The 15577-nt window shown below is 42.1% G+C and overlaps 2 protein-coding genes across 3 annotated transcripts; both read left to right on the plus strand.

Moving 5' to 3' along the window:
* Positions 1 to 498: 498 nt before the first annotated feature.
* On the plus strand, positions 499 to 5696 carry LOC111222277 (trichohyalin-like). Of its 2 annotated transcripts, none has more exons than XM_022745952.1 (4): positions 499 to 561; positions 642 to 769; positions 1657 to 1696; positions 1830 to 5696. In XM_022745952.1, exons 1-4 carry the CDS (start codon positions 520 to 522, stop codon positions 3855 to 3857), a joined length of 2238 nt encoding a protein of 745 aa, XP_022601673.1. In that variant the 5' UTR covers positions 499 to 519; the 3' UTR covers positions 3858 to 5696. The 2 variants fall into 2 exon arrangements, with proteins under 2 accessions (XP_022601673.1, XP_022601674.1); XM_022745953.1 differs by having other exon boundaries at positions 5199 to 5696.
* A 404-nt stretch (positions 5697 to 6100) lies between these two features.
* On the plus strand, positions 6101 to 15147 carry aspa (aspartoacylase). The gene is made up of 6 exons (XM_022745954.1): positions 6101 to 6596; positions 9101 to 9296; positions 10753 to 10846; positions 11658 to 11765; positions 13722 to 13831; positions 14006 to 15147. Exons 1-6 carry the CDS (start codon positions 6355 to 6357, stop codon positions 14195 to 14197), a joined length of 942 nt encoding a protein of 313 aa, XP_022601675.1. The 5' UTR covers positions 6101 to 6354; the 3' UTR covers positions 14198 to 15147.
* The last annotated feature ends 430 nt before the right edge of the window (positions 15148 to 15577 follow it).

The following is a 15577-nucleotide window of genomic DNA, read 5'->3' on the forward strand; positions in this document are numbered from 1 at the left end:
ACAATGGACTCAGACAGACGCCATTGTTGAAGCTCTTTCAGCGGAGTCGTGCCACATTGTTCTGGAAACATCTCCCCCAGACTATGTGGAGAAAATATCGCGGTATCTCGAGTCTTCGGTGGGACATGGCGGACAGGATGCAGGACCTAATGACCCAGCTGAAGAAGAAAGGTAAGGATGCCTCTCATATGTGATCGGTGATGCTCCTGCTCCTCCTGCAGCAGCATGAGGACGCTCCAGTCTGACCTCCTGCACGTGTAACTGTGTCTCTGCAGTGATTCAGGAGACAGTCTGTTCATCACTCAGAAACCAATACCTGAGGCTGTGAGGTCACAGAGACGGTGTCGCTACAATCTGAAGTCAGACTCATCACCTGCCAGAGATCTAGAAGAAAGTGGAGATGACACTTCATCCTCCGACTCCCACGAAGAATCCAGAGCTGCCAAAAGGAGACAAGCGAAGAGAATAAGACCTCCCAAGTTCAGTTTCCCTTTCCTCACTGACAGGAAGTCAAAGCCCATGAGCACTCAGTTATCTGCAAGGCAGAGCGCAGCCCTGCACGTAAGGACAACAGTACTTCAATAGATATTATATATGTATAATATATATATATATATATATATCAATCTTCCTCTTTACAGAATTATGCGATGGGTGGCTTCCTCAGATGTGTCAGAGAGCTGTGGCAGAGCTACCAGGGAGGAGATGACGTGCAGTCATCTTTACCAACAGTCGACATGGACGGGGAGAACATACCTCCGTTGTCAGAGTGAGTTTATTTCCAGGGATAATTATGTGTTTGAAAAATCCATCCACACCACCTCCACCACTAGCTATTGATGAATCTCTTATCTACGGTGGCCCCGAGAGCTCAAAACACATTCAAATAGACAAAACATAAACAACTCCAGAAACACACACACACACACACACAGGCAAAAAATAACTTTAAAAAAGTGATGAACCTGGATGGTCCTATATCCAGCAGACTGGATCATTGTAACTCTCCTGACTGTCTCCTGTCTGCCTCCAAGACGAGTTATAAACCAGCTACGTGAATCGGAAGTGTGCCGCCTGATTACTGACCAGGACCAGAGGGAGAGAACACATCACACCAGTTTTTAAAGTCTTCATTTGTGGCCTTGTCTTTAAATCACGTCATTGTCTTGTCTGACAGGCTGTCGAACCAGGACGAATCTCTGGTCCTTTAATTGTTCCAAGTATCACGATGAAAAAACAGATGAGGCAGCTTTTAGTCTCAGTCTGACCAAAGATCTGATCAAAGCTCAGTGATGATGTCTTTAAACTTGAAAGCCACCTCTTCAGCCTGGCTCTTTATTATATTTACAGCCATTATTTCAGAATTTCCTTTATTTATTTATTGTATTTATGTTTTGAAATGTTTTGCTCTGTCTTATACTTTTTTGTTGTTTTGTCTTTTTATCTTTTTTATGATCTATTATCTATTTCATTAGTTTTATCACATTTTGATCATGTTTATTTTTAATGTGCATTAATCTCATATGTTTGGACTGAGCTGTTTTAGCAGTCACCTGCAAAGCTCTTTGAATTGTACTAACCTGCATATGAGATTCTGTACAAATAATGATTGATTGATTGATTGATTGGTAATAAAACGCATCTATTTTGTTACAGAGAAGAAGAAAGTTCAGAAAGTGAGGACATCAAAGTCGTGGTAAGTGTTATATTAAAATTAAGAAAAATGAATAGATCTCAAAGCTGTTTTTGTATGTGGACTTATTGTGTGTGTGTGTGTGTGTGTGTGTGTGTGTGTGTGTGTGTGTGTGTGTGTGTGTGTTATCTTACAGGAGAGGAAATGTTTTGTTGCACCTTCAAAATCAAAGTGCTCTCAGCCCTGGTACACTCCAGGGAAGAGAGACTTCGAGGTGAAACGACAAAGAAGCTCACAAAGAGCTCGACAAGAAGGAAGGTCACAAGATAGACAAAGGAAAAAGTTGCATAAAATACCAGCGAAAAGGTCCACGTCCAGGGTTACAGCACCATCTTCAGACACAGAGAGCTCTGATAACGGGGATCCTTCTCATAGAGTTCTGATGGAGAGAGAGACGAGTGATAAACACATGACATGTGACAGAAGCATTGCAGCCCACACCAAAACGCCAACGACAAAGACTCGTCTTACCGGAGGAAACAAAGAGATTCTTCCTCAGGAAAAAGAAAGTGAGGAAGAGCTGTGTGGCGACAGTGATGCTACAATGTGTGAGGCGCTCGAATGGGGAAGTCCGAGGGAATACACACTAAATGGCAGAGAACCGAGTCCAAATGTAACAGAGCCTCCAGCTGATGTTTTCCATACGGACAGTCTGTCGGAGACAGGACAGGAAGAAGACGAACCTGAAAGCCAAAGTCTTCTCCAGAGTCTCCCAGACCTTATAAGTGACACTAATAATGATAAAACCAGAGTAAAGAACAAGAAAAAAGCAAAGGGAGATGATGACAGTGTAGAAGGAGGAAGGGGCCAGAGTCATGAAGAGCCTGAGGGTCTGCACGCTGCAGCCTCTGTGAATGTGGAGGAGGAAGAGACTCCCAGCCCGTCTGAGGATCATCCAGCAGAGCCTCCGGCCCCGCAGACCAGCGACGAGACGCAGCTAAGTGAAGAAAATCCCTCACATGATGATATCATACCGAGACAGGAGGAGAGACTCAGTCCTGGTTCAAAACGGATGAAGAAGAAGAGAAAAAAGAAGAAGGCAGCAGATAACATTAGAGAGGAGGAGGATGGAAACTTAAAATCTGATGTGAGATCGGAGAATGATTCTCTGTTTTCAGTGACATGTAACATGGTGAATGACGGCAAGGAAGAGAAGAAGAAAAAGAGGGAAAGAAGTGTTGAGGATGATGAGGGCGTTGAGCAGTTAATACCTCTGAATGAAGATGCAGAGACGGGGAGGAAAAAGAAAAAAAGGAAAAAAGAAAAGCTGACTGTAAATATGGAGGAAGATGAAGAAGAGGAAGCACTGACTTCAGATCGACCTCTGTCGTCAGAGAGACAGTTGGAGGAAAAGGAAAATAGTGATGTTCCTCGAGAAACATTAGAAAAGAAAAGAAAAAAGCAGAAAAAGAAGCAGCTGTTGGCTTCTCACGAGGAAGCTGAGGTCGGAGCAGACGGTGGTACAGATCTGAGCTCGAATAATGATGTAACCTTGGAAGGAAGTACAGGACAGTCAGTGAAGAAGACGAAGAAGAAGAGGAGGGAAAGTATCTGTGAGGGAGAAGATATTTCTAGCACCCCTGACAAAAACAAAAAATTGAATAATGCAGGAAATTGTCAGAAAACAGACGAGGGCCCTGACGACCAAGACACTGAACTGGGGTCTAAGAAAAAGAATGAAATGATTAGCAGAAATGTCTCAGAAGATGCTGCGACACAAAGCGATGATTCAGTGTCTGTGCGGAAAAAGGAAAAGAAGAGGACCTCTTCCTTCCTCGCTGCTGATGCAGAGGAAAAAGAGGCTGAAACGCATGAGGAACAAACATCTGTAGCTGCTCATGTCTGGGACGCAGAAAGGCCTGGAGTCAGCGCTGGTGAGTTTCAGACCGAATCAGCAGAAATCGCTGGAAACTTGGAGACATCTAATGATGGGGTGAGGAAAAAGAAAAGGAAGAGAAAGATGTCGATGGTGCAGGAGAATGTTGAGGAAGGTCACAGGCAGGATGTTAAAGAACCAAACGAAACATGTGAGAGCGCTTTGCCTGAAAACACCAACACGGGGGTAAAAAGAAAAAAGAAACGAAGGAGAAATGAAAGTGAGTCAGTGACCCCCATGGAAAGATTAGACAGTGCAGCTGAAGCGGGATGTCCTGCAGCTGATTAGGCCACGGTGTTGAAGAAGAAGAAGAAGAAGAAGGAGAAGACACAGGAGAGTCCACCAGCTGCCACTGACGATGCTGAATCAGAGGAAGCTACGCTGAAAAACTGTAGCTCAGTTTCGCACAAGAGAAAAGGCAAACACTCGACTTCTGCTTTAGTCACAAAGGAAATAGATGGTGACAGCGCTGAAATGTCTCATGATGGTGGTACCTCTGACAAAACGTCCAAGGAAACACTGAACATGGCTGAACCTGCTTCCCCATCTTCAGAAACACCTGGAAATCCAGAATTAAATCATGTGAGGGAAAAGAAAAAGAAGAAAAAAGGAAAATCCACTGATAATGTTTTGCTCGAGAGGAAACTGTCAACTGAATCTGTAGAAATAGAGACACATAAATCCAAAAAGAAGGAAAGAAATAAGACAAGTGTCCCCAGCTTCATGTCCAGCAGCCCTGTGTTGTCACAGTCTGAGGTGTCCTCCTCAGACTGCAGCAGAAAAAACAAACCCAAAAAGGCCAAGAGGAGACTTCATAACCCAAGTGAAGAATTCTTCTCTGATTATTAGTGTGAACTTGTTGTTGGGAGTTTGACCAGTGGAGAGAAATTCTCCCCAACGACGGAAACACGTGAAACAACTGCAGCAGCTACAAACGACATGAAGCTGATGTTTTTAAGAGAGTTAAAACGTTGACCATGAAGCCGTGAGGCTTTCACAACCGCTTTGTTTTGTATCAAAGCATTTGTACCAACACGGCTCTCGACCTTTGTGGAGTTGAGATGAACTCTGGAGAAATAACAACGTGCTAAAATCAAATATAGAGATACTTTTTCTTTTTACTTTTTACCGAAAATGAAAGTTGAATAAAAACAGTGGGAGTGTTACAGTATGAGGAGGAAAACAGTTCGTAAATAAATCAAATTATATAAAACATTTATAATCCCTCTGTTTCTGGACAAAATCTCAGAGAAAACCTGAATCTGTTTTTTATGTTTTGAATTCAACAATCTGAACACGTAGCCTGACAACTAATGGGCATGTGAGAGAAAAGGCTTTATTTATTTATTTATTTTATTATTTTAACAATGTTTTGTTGCTCTCAGTAAGAACAGACTAATTTTTCCTGGTCCTTGTTTTGTTTTGAGCGTGCTTCTGTACCTTTTTAGAAATGAGAGACATTTTTATTTGATAATTCAAAGTCAGGAAAAAGTCCCGTGTTGATTTATGAGACATAGCACTGTCGTACAAACCAACTGCTGCTAACAGAAGTTAATGGTGCTTGGGAACTTCAGCTTTCTTTACTGCTGCAGGAACCTGTTCACTCAAACTGTTCACACCTGTTCGCAGGCTTCATCTGAGGTGAGAACTACGTGTGAGGTCAGCAGGTGACGCTGTTCCACTGCTGTTGGTAAAACACTTTTATTAACTGGTGTTTAACTTGTGATCTGTGTCTTACAGGCACGGTACACTTTTGACAAGCAAATGTGCTTAATGTTATATTTATATTGTACATTATATATTTAGATGCATCAAGGTTTAACATCATCTGACTTTTCTACTTGTGTTCCTGTACTGTGAACGCCATGAATGTAATAAATCCTACAACCTCTAGGAACAGTTGTATTGTTGGTTATTTGTTATTTATGCTTCAGCGACAGTTTGTTTTAGTCCTAAGTAGGTGATATACTGGTAATCATGATAACTGTGATAATTGATATTGTGTTAATGATACACAAATGATTATACAGGGTCTCGGATGTTTGGCCTTTTCCTTTTCACAGTCCATTACTTGTAGTTTTACTTTTTGTTCACTTTTGTACTGTTCTGATCACAGACCCTCTCTGCACTCCTGAGTCTAATTCATTTGCCACAAAACAGACAAACTACACAATAAACTCAATTTAATACGAGTTTTACTGATAGTATTGATTTTTAAAAAAACATTTCTGTAAATATCATGATAATATGGTTATCGTGATATGTTTTGTTACAGCTATACTCCTAAACCGCAGCACAACACAGGATTATGGAGCTTTACATGCCGAGAAATTGACATTATGGAAAAAGAACCGCACGCCGTTTTATTTTGAAGGTAATAACCGGAAGTGATGTACCCCCTCATTTCTAGCTTTAGTAGACCAGCTGTAAATACTATAAAAAGGCAAGAATGTTTGAATACAGTTTATTTTGGAAGATCTCCGCCGGAAACGAGTAGTAAATAATCCGCGTGGGTTTGACGGTGATAGGTAAACAATGGGAGGAACCTTGTTAACTAGAGTTTGGGCTCCAGCTCGAGATGTCGTGCACAACTCAGCGCATTTTACGCACGGTGACTGACCACAACAAGCCAGCGGGCACGTTACGTAAGCGCGCAGCCACAGCAGGCATTTAAACAGAGTCTGTGGAGCTCCAGCGAGAAAACTTTTCCTCTGCTGCTGAAGCCTCAGTCCGACACCAGCGTGTCTCCACCCGCTCTCTGCACACCTGTCTCCACCATCCAGACATGTCCTCCTACAACAACAGCGCGTGTTTCAGCGAGGCCACGAGGGTCGCTATTTTCGGTGGCACGCACGGGAACGAGATGTCAGGCGTGACGCTCGTGAACCTGTGGATGAAGAACAGCGCCGAGGTACAGAGGAAGAGGGTCGAGACCAAACCCTTCATCACCAACCCGAAGGCTGTGGAGAAGTGCACCAGATATGTGGACACGGACCTGAACCGAGCCTTCACCCCGGAGAACCTCAGGTAAACACGGACACGGTGTAGCTGCTGCTGTTGTTGTTGTTGTTGTCGCTGTAGTTGTTGTTGTTTGTACCTGCCGTCACATATGTTGAATGGAAACTTTTTCATGTAGCGGATCCATAAAACAGACTCACATTAACAACAGACTCTCATTTGCTTTTACTGTTTTGGTTTTGAGCTCAGTCTTAGCGTGTGTGTGTGTGTGCGTGTGTGGTGTGGTGTGGTGTGGTGGTGGTGGGGGTGGTGGGGGGGGGGCGCACGTGCATACCCACACTGGATAGTGTTATTTATGTAGCTACATTTTATTATTGTGGCTGATGTTTTTGGGAATGAAATGATTGATATCAAATGGATTGTTGCCCTGGTGACCAGCTGGAGTCTCGTTCAGGTGGTCTGTGTCACAGCTGGTGGAAATATGTTGGAAATGTCGTGACAATTTATGTAACGTTATTGACACATTTGACACCGTGTGTGTGGAAATATCAGAGGGTCTCCTGTTTGGACAACATGTGGTTTACACAATGGAGCAGAAAACAACACGGTGTGAAGGGAGAGAAACGTAAAGAAAGGTCGTATCACGCTGAACCGCAGGCAGCGGGTAATCTCGTAAATCAGGACTTTGGTCTAGATATTCAGACAGTAAACAGCCTCTGTTATTATCACAGGTAGGGTAGTGTGTGTTTACCATCAGCCATACCCCCCCACCCCCCACCCCTCTTTGTTACCCCCACCCCCGCCCCTCTGCCAATACAGCAGAGCAGTGTGTCCCCTCCTCCCGGACTTCAGCTGACTGTCAGCCAGCAGGAAAAACGTGAGCGGAACGTGACCGAGCTGCAAATGATCTAAGACGATTTTTTTTTTATTCCTTCTATTTGGTGAGCTCTATAGTGGAAATGAGCTCTTACGCAAACGCTGGCTCATATATTCAGTGCGCATGAACTCACACAACAGCCTATTTACTAATGTGGTTGGATAACAACACAGTCTCCCCCTATTCATAAATCATCACCCTGTATTAACATTCCCAAGGTTATTGTAGTGTGTGTGTGTGTGTGTGTGTGTGTGTGTGTGTGTGTGTGTGTGTGTGTGTGTGTGCCACAACATTTATAGATTTAGATTTAATCTTAGCCTTTTTTACTCTGGTAACATTGATAATCCTGTTACTTTCCAGTTTAAGATTCTAAAAACTCAGTTTACTTATTTACTTATTTACTTGTTTACTTATTAAAGATAAAAGCTGTAAATTGTGCTGTAACTGTAAATGGCACCACATTGACCAATTACACCATTTAGTTCTAATTACATCAATAACAATGATCCAGTTACATAATAATATAATCCTGAGGGGGTCGTCTGTATAATGAGTAATACTTGTGTTTCTAATGGTTCTATATTTTTACTGAAGTATAATTTTGAGTGATGGAGTATTTTAGAAACAGAAGTGACGGTGACAGTGTAGTGTTATTATTACAGGGTTTAAATGCTGTATTTGAGTGAAATGGTTGAGAGAGTTTGGATGACGTGGCTGAAGTTATTCTGTCACTGCCTCGTGGTGCAAGTGTTTAATGACCTTTATGGATCTTCTCAGCAGCTGAAGCTGACAAACTGCTTGGCCTCTGTGAAGGCAACATATAAGAAGATTAACCACATGGAGAGTCTTTCTAAAAACAGCCTGCTGTGTCCTTTTCTTCAACTTAAACAGGCAGACAGCTCTTCCTCTTATTTAGTGTCTGTGTGTCCTCCCAGTTGAAGTGAGTATTTTGGAGTCCACGTCATCAGCTGCAGCTCACACTATGCTTGTGTACTGATGTCCAGACAATGGCAGATATTTGCTGAAAATGGGGACTAAAGAGCAGATGTGAGGGAGGCGAGACAATATGTGCAGCAGAGGTACTATTCTACAGTAGCTTGGAGAATGTCCTGGACTAGTGGTTATTTTGAACTGCTTTGAAAGAGCTAAGAGAAAAAAGGGGCAGCTCTCATTCTCTGCTCATAGTGCAGACAATGAAAAAAAAAAAGCAAGTTTAGCCTGGGGACAAAACAAAGTTCTCAAGGATCCCTTGTGCAGACATGCATGGATGAAGAAAGCAGATTAAATTTTCTTCTTAACACTCACAAAAGGAGGCCAATGTCCTGGTTTTCCTGCATAGAGTTAATGGCTACTGTGACTTTCTACCATTAGAAATGAGGTTGTACCATGGTAATAATCTACAGGTCATTAGCAGTTATTAATGTTTTCCTGTTGTTCACATGAGAAAGAGGAACCATACATTCCCCACAGTTACTGTGTTAACTTGGAGGTTGTTGCTCACACAGATTTTTCCACTGTGGTTCAACAGTTAAGTGAAAGTGTCACAGAGCCTGTAGGACACGTAGACGCCGCTGTGTAAATCATTAACACGCTTCTAAGCTTTCTTCATCATTCTTCCTGCGGCTGAATTGTCTGATAAGATGCTTTCTAATGCTGTGCGTGTGCGTGTGCGTGTGCGTGTGCGTGTGCCCTGCAGTGCCCCGGGTGGAGATGGCTTGCCCTACGAGGTTCAGAGAGCCCAGGAGATCAACAGGATATTCGGACCTAAAGGAAGCCCAGAGGCCTACGATGTGATCTTTGACCTCCACAACACGACGTCCAACATGGGCTGCACTCTGATTCTGGAAAGCTCCAAAGACCACTTCAATCTGCAGATGATGAACTACATCAAGGTGACAGCCTGGAGGATGTAGGAGTTGTTAAACGTTACGACACAAACACACTCGCGCGCTGCAGCAGTCAACCTGCAACACCAGCTGTCCTGAGACCCTGCTGTCACTTTTGTAAAATAGACAAAATGAAAGGTGAAATTTATCACCAGATGTCAGTGAAAATATAAATAACATGTGTTGCTGCAGATAATTTATACACAGCACAGTATGCAGGACGTCAAGACACTTTAGTTTGAGGACAACTTCACAGAATCAAAGACAGCTCTCTGGGTCTCCAGTTTCCTCTCGCTTCTGTCCGAGTCAATGTTTTCCTAAAACGAGGTCTCTCTGGAGAGATTGAGTTAACCTGTGTAAATGACAGAATGATCTGTTCACCTTTACGTGTTGGACGAGCTCATTTAAAGGATCAACCATCCAAACACGCCAGAGGGACGCACGCTGCCCTCCATTTTCTGCTTTTAGCCACAAAACTCATGATGAACTTTGGTCTGTTTTGTGCACAATCATAAAAGGTGTCATTATTATAAGAGCCTCTATTTCAATGACAATAAACATACATAATATTTGGTTTGATAAATTAGTATAATTACTTATCTTCTTATCTTATGTATTATTATAGATTGAATATGTTGTACTAAGTCTGTTTCTGGCTCTTGTTCCATTTCTTGCTCTTCAACTTAAAACAAAGGGAAGCAGAGAAACACCAGGGAACAAAAGAGGAGCCAAAGGCAACACTCTCTTTGTTACTGTGAGCAACACAGCTCATGAGAACTGTGTTCACAACTTTTAGAAACACAAAGTGCTGCACACACAGACACACAGATAGGAGGTCGACTTGAGAAATCACCCACTTACCAACCTATTGTACTATTACCGAGCATCAGTTGTTTAATGACTCGTTTCTTGGCGCCGTGTTCGATAACAAAGTGAACTTTGAGTTCTCTCACAGACTTTGTCGACAATCATTCTTCTGTTCAGAAACTCTCAGGAAGGATTTCTGGACTTGTTTCATGAACAGCCGTGTGGAGAATCAAGTGGGAAAATATCCTTCAAATCTAATCTGACTCAAACCGTTTACAACTTTAACACAGTTGGACGTTTTTATCCACCGTGGTGGCAGCGAGTCTCCTGATAAATCACAGTCGGTGCACAAAATGACTTGTGTGAATAAAGATGTATTTTCTGGTTTCCCATTGGCCGCTCTGAGAGTCCACCGACATGCAGCTGATTCATGCACATGGTCACTGTGTTTGTGTTTGTCATTGAGTGTGTGTCATATTTGTTCTGAAGTGAGCTGTTGCAGATTTAATTTTCCGTTCTGTCGAGCAGAACCTTGAAGCAGTCGCTCACAGCTCGGTCTGTCCGAGACACTTTGGCTGGTGTGCAGCATGTGACTGTGTGAAGGTGTGTTTCAATCTGCCGCTGAGATCTTGTTCTTGTTGCTCTTGTGTTACAGAAAGCCATCGCTCCGGCCAGTTGTCTTGTTCTGCTGAATGAACACCCTCTTCTGAAATATTCCACTTCACGCTCTGTGGCCAAGCACCCTGTGGGTAAGTCCAGCCAAACGTGTCCAGGGACACCGGCAGGGGCGGGGTTAGAATTGACTGAGGGGGGGGAGGGGTCGGGGTCAACTAGGACATTTATAAAATGAATGAATATGTGCCATGAGTCAACCAAAGTTGGCACTAATATTTCACTGTTCTTACTTGTTTCTGTTTTTATTTTCATTTACATATTTTATCATCTACTGTCTTTGAATTATTGATTTTCATTGTCCATCAATTCACCTTTATTTTACTGTTCTATTTGATTCTTTATTGTTAAGCACTTTGAGCTACATCTCTTGTATGAAAAGTGCTCTATAAATAAAGTCTATTATTATTATTATTGTTATTAATAATGAACTGTACATTATTAATAGTTACATTGTTATTCACTTTAATGAACAAATGGCAGATAAACCATTTTAAATATTCAAAAATACAAATAAGAAATACAAATAGCTGCTATTGTCAGACATGCACAGATTATAACAAAACATTTATTTATAAATTTTCATCTTTGTGTTAATTGTTTTGTGTGTTCGCCGTCCTCTTGCATCTCTTTGTACTTGTTTGATCGCCTTTCCAACAAGAAGAGTTCACCACGCTTCATACAGATGCTGCCGGGCCCATTCAGTAATTTGTCCATGATATAAAATGAGCCAACTACCTATCACCATCTGACTCTGGATGGGGGGGGGGCAGTGGACCTGGACAGTGGACACAGAATGTGACATTAAAGACATTCCTGATTCCTGCATTCAGTTGGTAGAATATAGTTTTACGTGTGTAAATATGTCCTCTGGTTGTCTGACTGCAGGTCTGGAAGTGGGTCCTCAGCCTCAGGGTGTACTGAGGAGCAACATCTTTGAAGCTATGAGGGTGATACTGAAACACGCCCTGGACTTCATCGAACTGTTTAATGAAGGTAGGACAGACGCACCACAGCAGCTTAAAGCCTGAAACTGTAACATACCACAGGTACAGCAGTGTGTAGCGTTCAGAGTCGTAGGGTTCTACAGGATTATGTCAAAGCAGTTGAAACTGAAGCTCGTTGTTCTTAAAGTTTGCATGAAATTTTAAAGTATTAAACTTGTTTCTCTAGAATTTTCACCTATGGATGACTAATATTATGATTCGTAATGTGTTATGTAATAAGAAAATCAGTTGTTTGCAGTCAGTCTGCCTGCATTTCCGCGTCATTGTGACAAGAAGCATTTTGTGTCTATGGGTGCTCGTCTGATTCATCCAGATGTACACACACTCACATCTCTAAATTTATCTGCATCTGGCTCATCACGCCTCCGCTCTGCTCCCTAAGGCAGGGAACGATGTTTGCAGTGATGAGGTGCAAGCAGCTTTTCCTTCCCCTTTTTACGTAAACAAGCAGTGTGTGCCAAGTGTGAGTTGCAGTCTGTTGGTTTTCCCTGACTGGCCTGCTGTTGAATGGCCTGCTTGTTGGGAGTTGGTCAGTTTCCATGTCGTTAGAGTCTGGCTGCCAATGCTGTTGTAATCTTCTGTCGTGGGGCCACACTGGTGCTGATGAATGCTCTGGCACGGTGATGAATCGGTGTTCCTGCGTTCTGAAGCCGAGCAGCGCGAAGAAGAAACGACTCATTTAGCAACAACAGACGTTGTTGCAGCTCAAAATGTCTCCCTCTGAAGAACAACCTTCATATACATTCAGTGGGAAAACTGTGGTGACTGTCACAACATTTGTCCGTTTTACCCTGTGCTGCCTCCTGCATATCAATACAGCTCCGCGCTTTTACTTTTACAAGCTCAGTTGAGCATCTACTTTCTTAACGTCCGAGCTCACCACGCCACTTCCTGTGTCACTTTGGCACCGCATGGCTCCGTCCTGCTATCGTACTGTAATATTTTTTTCAAATTTTTGACAACAACATTTTATTGTTTTCAATGAAACAAGGCACATCCTTATATATGTGACAGCACTATTCATTCATTGTGTTAAACCTAATACTACCTGCACGTTACTGTCTTTGCACTCGTTTTTGTGTGTGTGTGTGTGTGTGTGTGTGTGTGTGTGTGTGTGTGTGTGTGTGTGTGTGTGTGTGTGTGTTCTTGTGTGCACCCTGTCACTGAAGGAATGTAGTGTTGTTCCTTTCTACACTGAGTTTTGGAGAAAGTGACAGTAAATTCTCCCTCTGAACACTGAATCTCCAACATGCATGGTGGCAGAAATGTGCATAATCGTTAAGTTAATGCTCTTCCAGTCTGTTTCTGTGGAGCAGCAGCTGTATCAGTACCAAAGCTGATATTCATCACATTTCAGAGCTCAGCTCCTTTCAGGACATATAAAAAAAATCCCAATCTCCCCTGAGAGCTCTGTGTTTTAAATGTTTAGTGTTATTACACTCTGCCATGAATAAGAGCGTTTAGGTTCCCATCTTTCGTTCAGTGTTATTTACTGACATTCATTCTTACTACATTGTCTCTTGTGTATTCTTTTCTTTGAAGTCTTCAAACTCAGATGTTGATTGTCAAATGATTTGGAAGAGCATGTTTTTCATCACATCATCACACAGAATGTATCTATCCTCATGGACTAGATTTAATGAGGGTGAGATCGTCTCCAGATTATTGCAGCTTTTGTATAAAATCTGGATATAAATGCGACTAATATTCACATGGTCTGGTCGTGACCAGCAGTTTTCTTTTAATGCAGGGATAAACTTCTTTCACACACTCGGAGGGTTTAATCTTGTTTTTCTTTTGAAGAGTTATTGTTCAAGGATTAAGATTCTTATTTCTTTTTTTAAAACTTCTTTTTGTTTTTTGCCTCTCTTGTTATTGGAAAATAATTGTGCTTCTTTTCCGTGGGTAGTTTGAACACTGGAGATGTTGTTTTCTGTGTTGTCAGGCATGGAGTTCCCTCCCTGTACGGTGGAGGTGTTCCGGGTCTCAGAGAGGATCGACTACCCCAGAGATGCCAACGGAAACATCATTGCCATGGTGCACCCCAATCTGCAGGTGAATATAAGCCTTCGCTCACTCAACCATGTATCTGACCCACTGAACCTGTAGATTTGAGTCGTTATGAAACAGGAAATGAGACATCTTTGGCTGGTGTGAGAATATATTATTTTAGTTTGAGCATCGCACTCAAGTTACTCTCCCTGTGGTCATTGCTTGTTGTTGTTTCAGGACGGCGACTGGGAGCCGCTGAACCCCGGTGACCCTATGTTCCAAACGTTTGACGGAAAGACCATCCACTACCAGGGCTCCGGCACCGTCTATCCCACTTTTATTAATGAGGCAGCCTATTATGAAAAACAACAGGCGTTTGTAACCACCAGGCGAGAAACCTTGGTAGCAAGTGCCATCAGAAAAGCATGAAAACCGCTCTGTGAGGCTAATGGCGATCGTTAATATATGTTAGCCACAGCAACAATCTGTGTATAGATGTTGCACTTTGTTCTGTTAGAAACCGAACAGACTCTGCTCACATAATGACTAGATACCATCTTTTACACACTGATTTCATTTTTTATGCATTTACTATCAGAAAATCAATTAACTATGCAAAGAATATTTGTGGAGGCTTTGCAAGAGTCACTGTGAAAGTCTTTGATCTGAAGACTGATATATTGTTGTGGTAAGTATTTACAATACTGTTCTTATTTAAAAATCTATTTACATTACATCAACTAAGTTTTTATAATATTAAAGGCCAGGCCTGATCATTGAAGGCTTATAAATCATTATACAAGTTTCCTACTGCTGCTCAGGAAGGCCGTTGAGGATCATAACCTGCAACTTTTGACCCAAAACTGTAGTTGTTTGTCTTCCTCTGAAAATATATTTGTAACATCTTTAGCAGGGTGTTTGTGGCCTTTGATACGACCTACCTGTAACTCTAGTGGTTGCATCCGTGGTGCTGTCCTATTGTTGCCTTAATGGAGATTTCTGACAAAACTGCACAGCAAACATGGGGAGGAATTTGTAGATTATATGTGTTGAATAACAAGACATTATTTTGATAAGAAATTGTATATGTCCAAATGGGATGCAGTTTGAAACGTGTTTTATAATAATATATTTGTGTCTATTTTGATATACTTGTACTGTATGTTTGGTTTTAAGTGATGTATAGGATTTGTTGAATCACGGGAAAGCATATGTACTTTCTAATGTTTTTACGTCTTTGTTGTCTCAAAGTGCGTCGCTGTGGTCTTACAGTAATTCCTTTTTCATTCAGCAATATTTTTGGTAGCACCATTTATATGATTAGTGAAGCTCACTGTCCTTGAAGTCCTGTGGAAATGATCCAATCAATAAATGTAGTACTATGCTACACTGTGCTGTGTTATTGTTTGCAGATGGAGCCCATCATACTGACACCACCACATACTTACACCTGCAGCCACAAGAGGGCACCACGCAACCACTGATTTACCCTCTCTCCGCTTGTGACTCACTCTGCTGCAGCAAAACACCATACTGGAGCAGGCAGGTGTAAACCGTCAGGTGTTTTGCTCATGAGCCTGACACTGGTGCGGTGGGTGTCAGTGCACTGCAGCCAGTACGCAGTCGTTTAAGGAATTTACCCCGTAACTATTTCAAAAGCATCACTCCCCTTGTCTCAGAGACACAGGCCTACAGTACAGATCAAATGTACAACCCAATTTGAAAGGTCCCAATTTTACACTTTCCCTGTGTTTTATTTGAATATTTAAATATCATCGATATTTGATATAAGAAGACATATTTGTGGTT

This window comes from Seriola dumerili, unplaced genomic scaffold (assembly GCF_002260705.1).
Source record: "Seriola dumerili isolate Sdu_G_001 unplaced genomic scaffold, Sdu_1.0 BDQW01000091.1, whole genome shotgun sequence".
In the NCBI taxonomy this organism is placed as follows: Eukaryota; Metazoa; Chordata; class Actinopteri; order Carangiformes; family Carangidae; genus Seriola; species Seriola dumerili.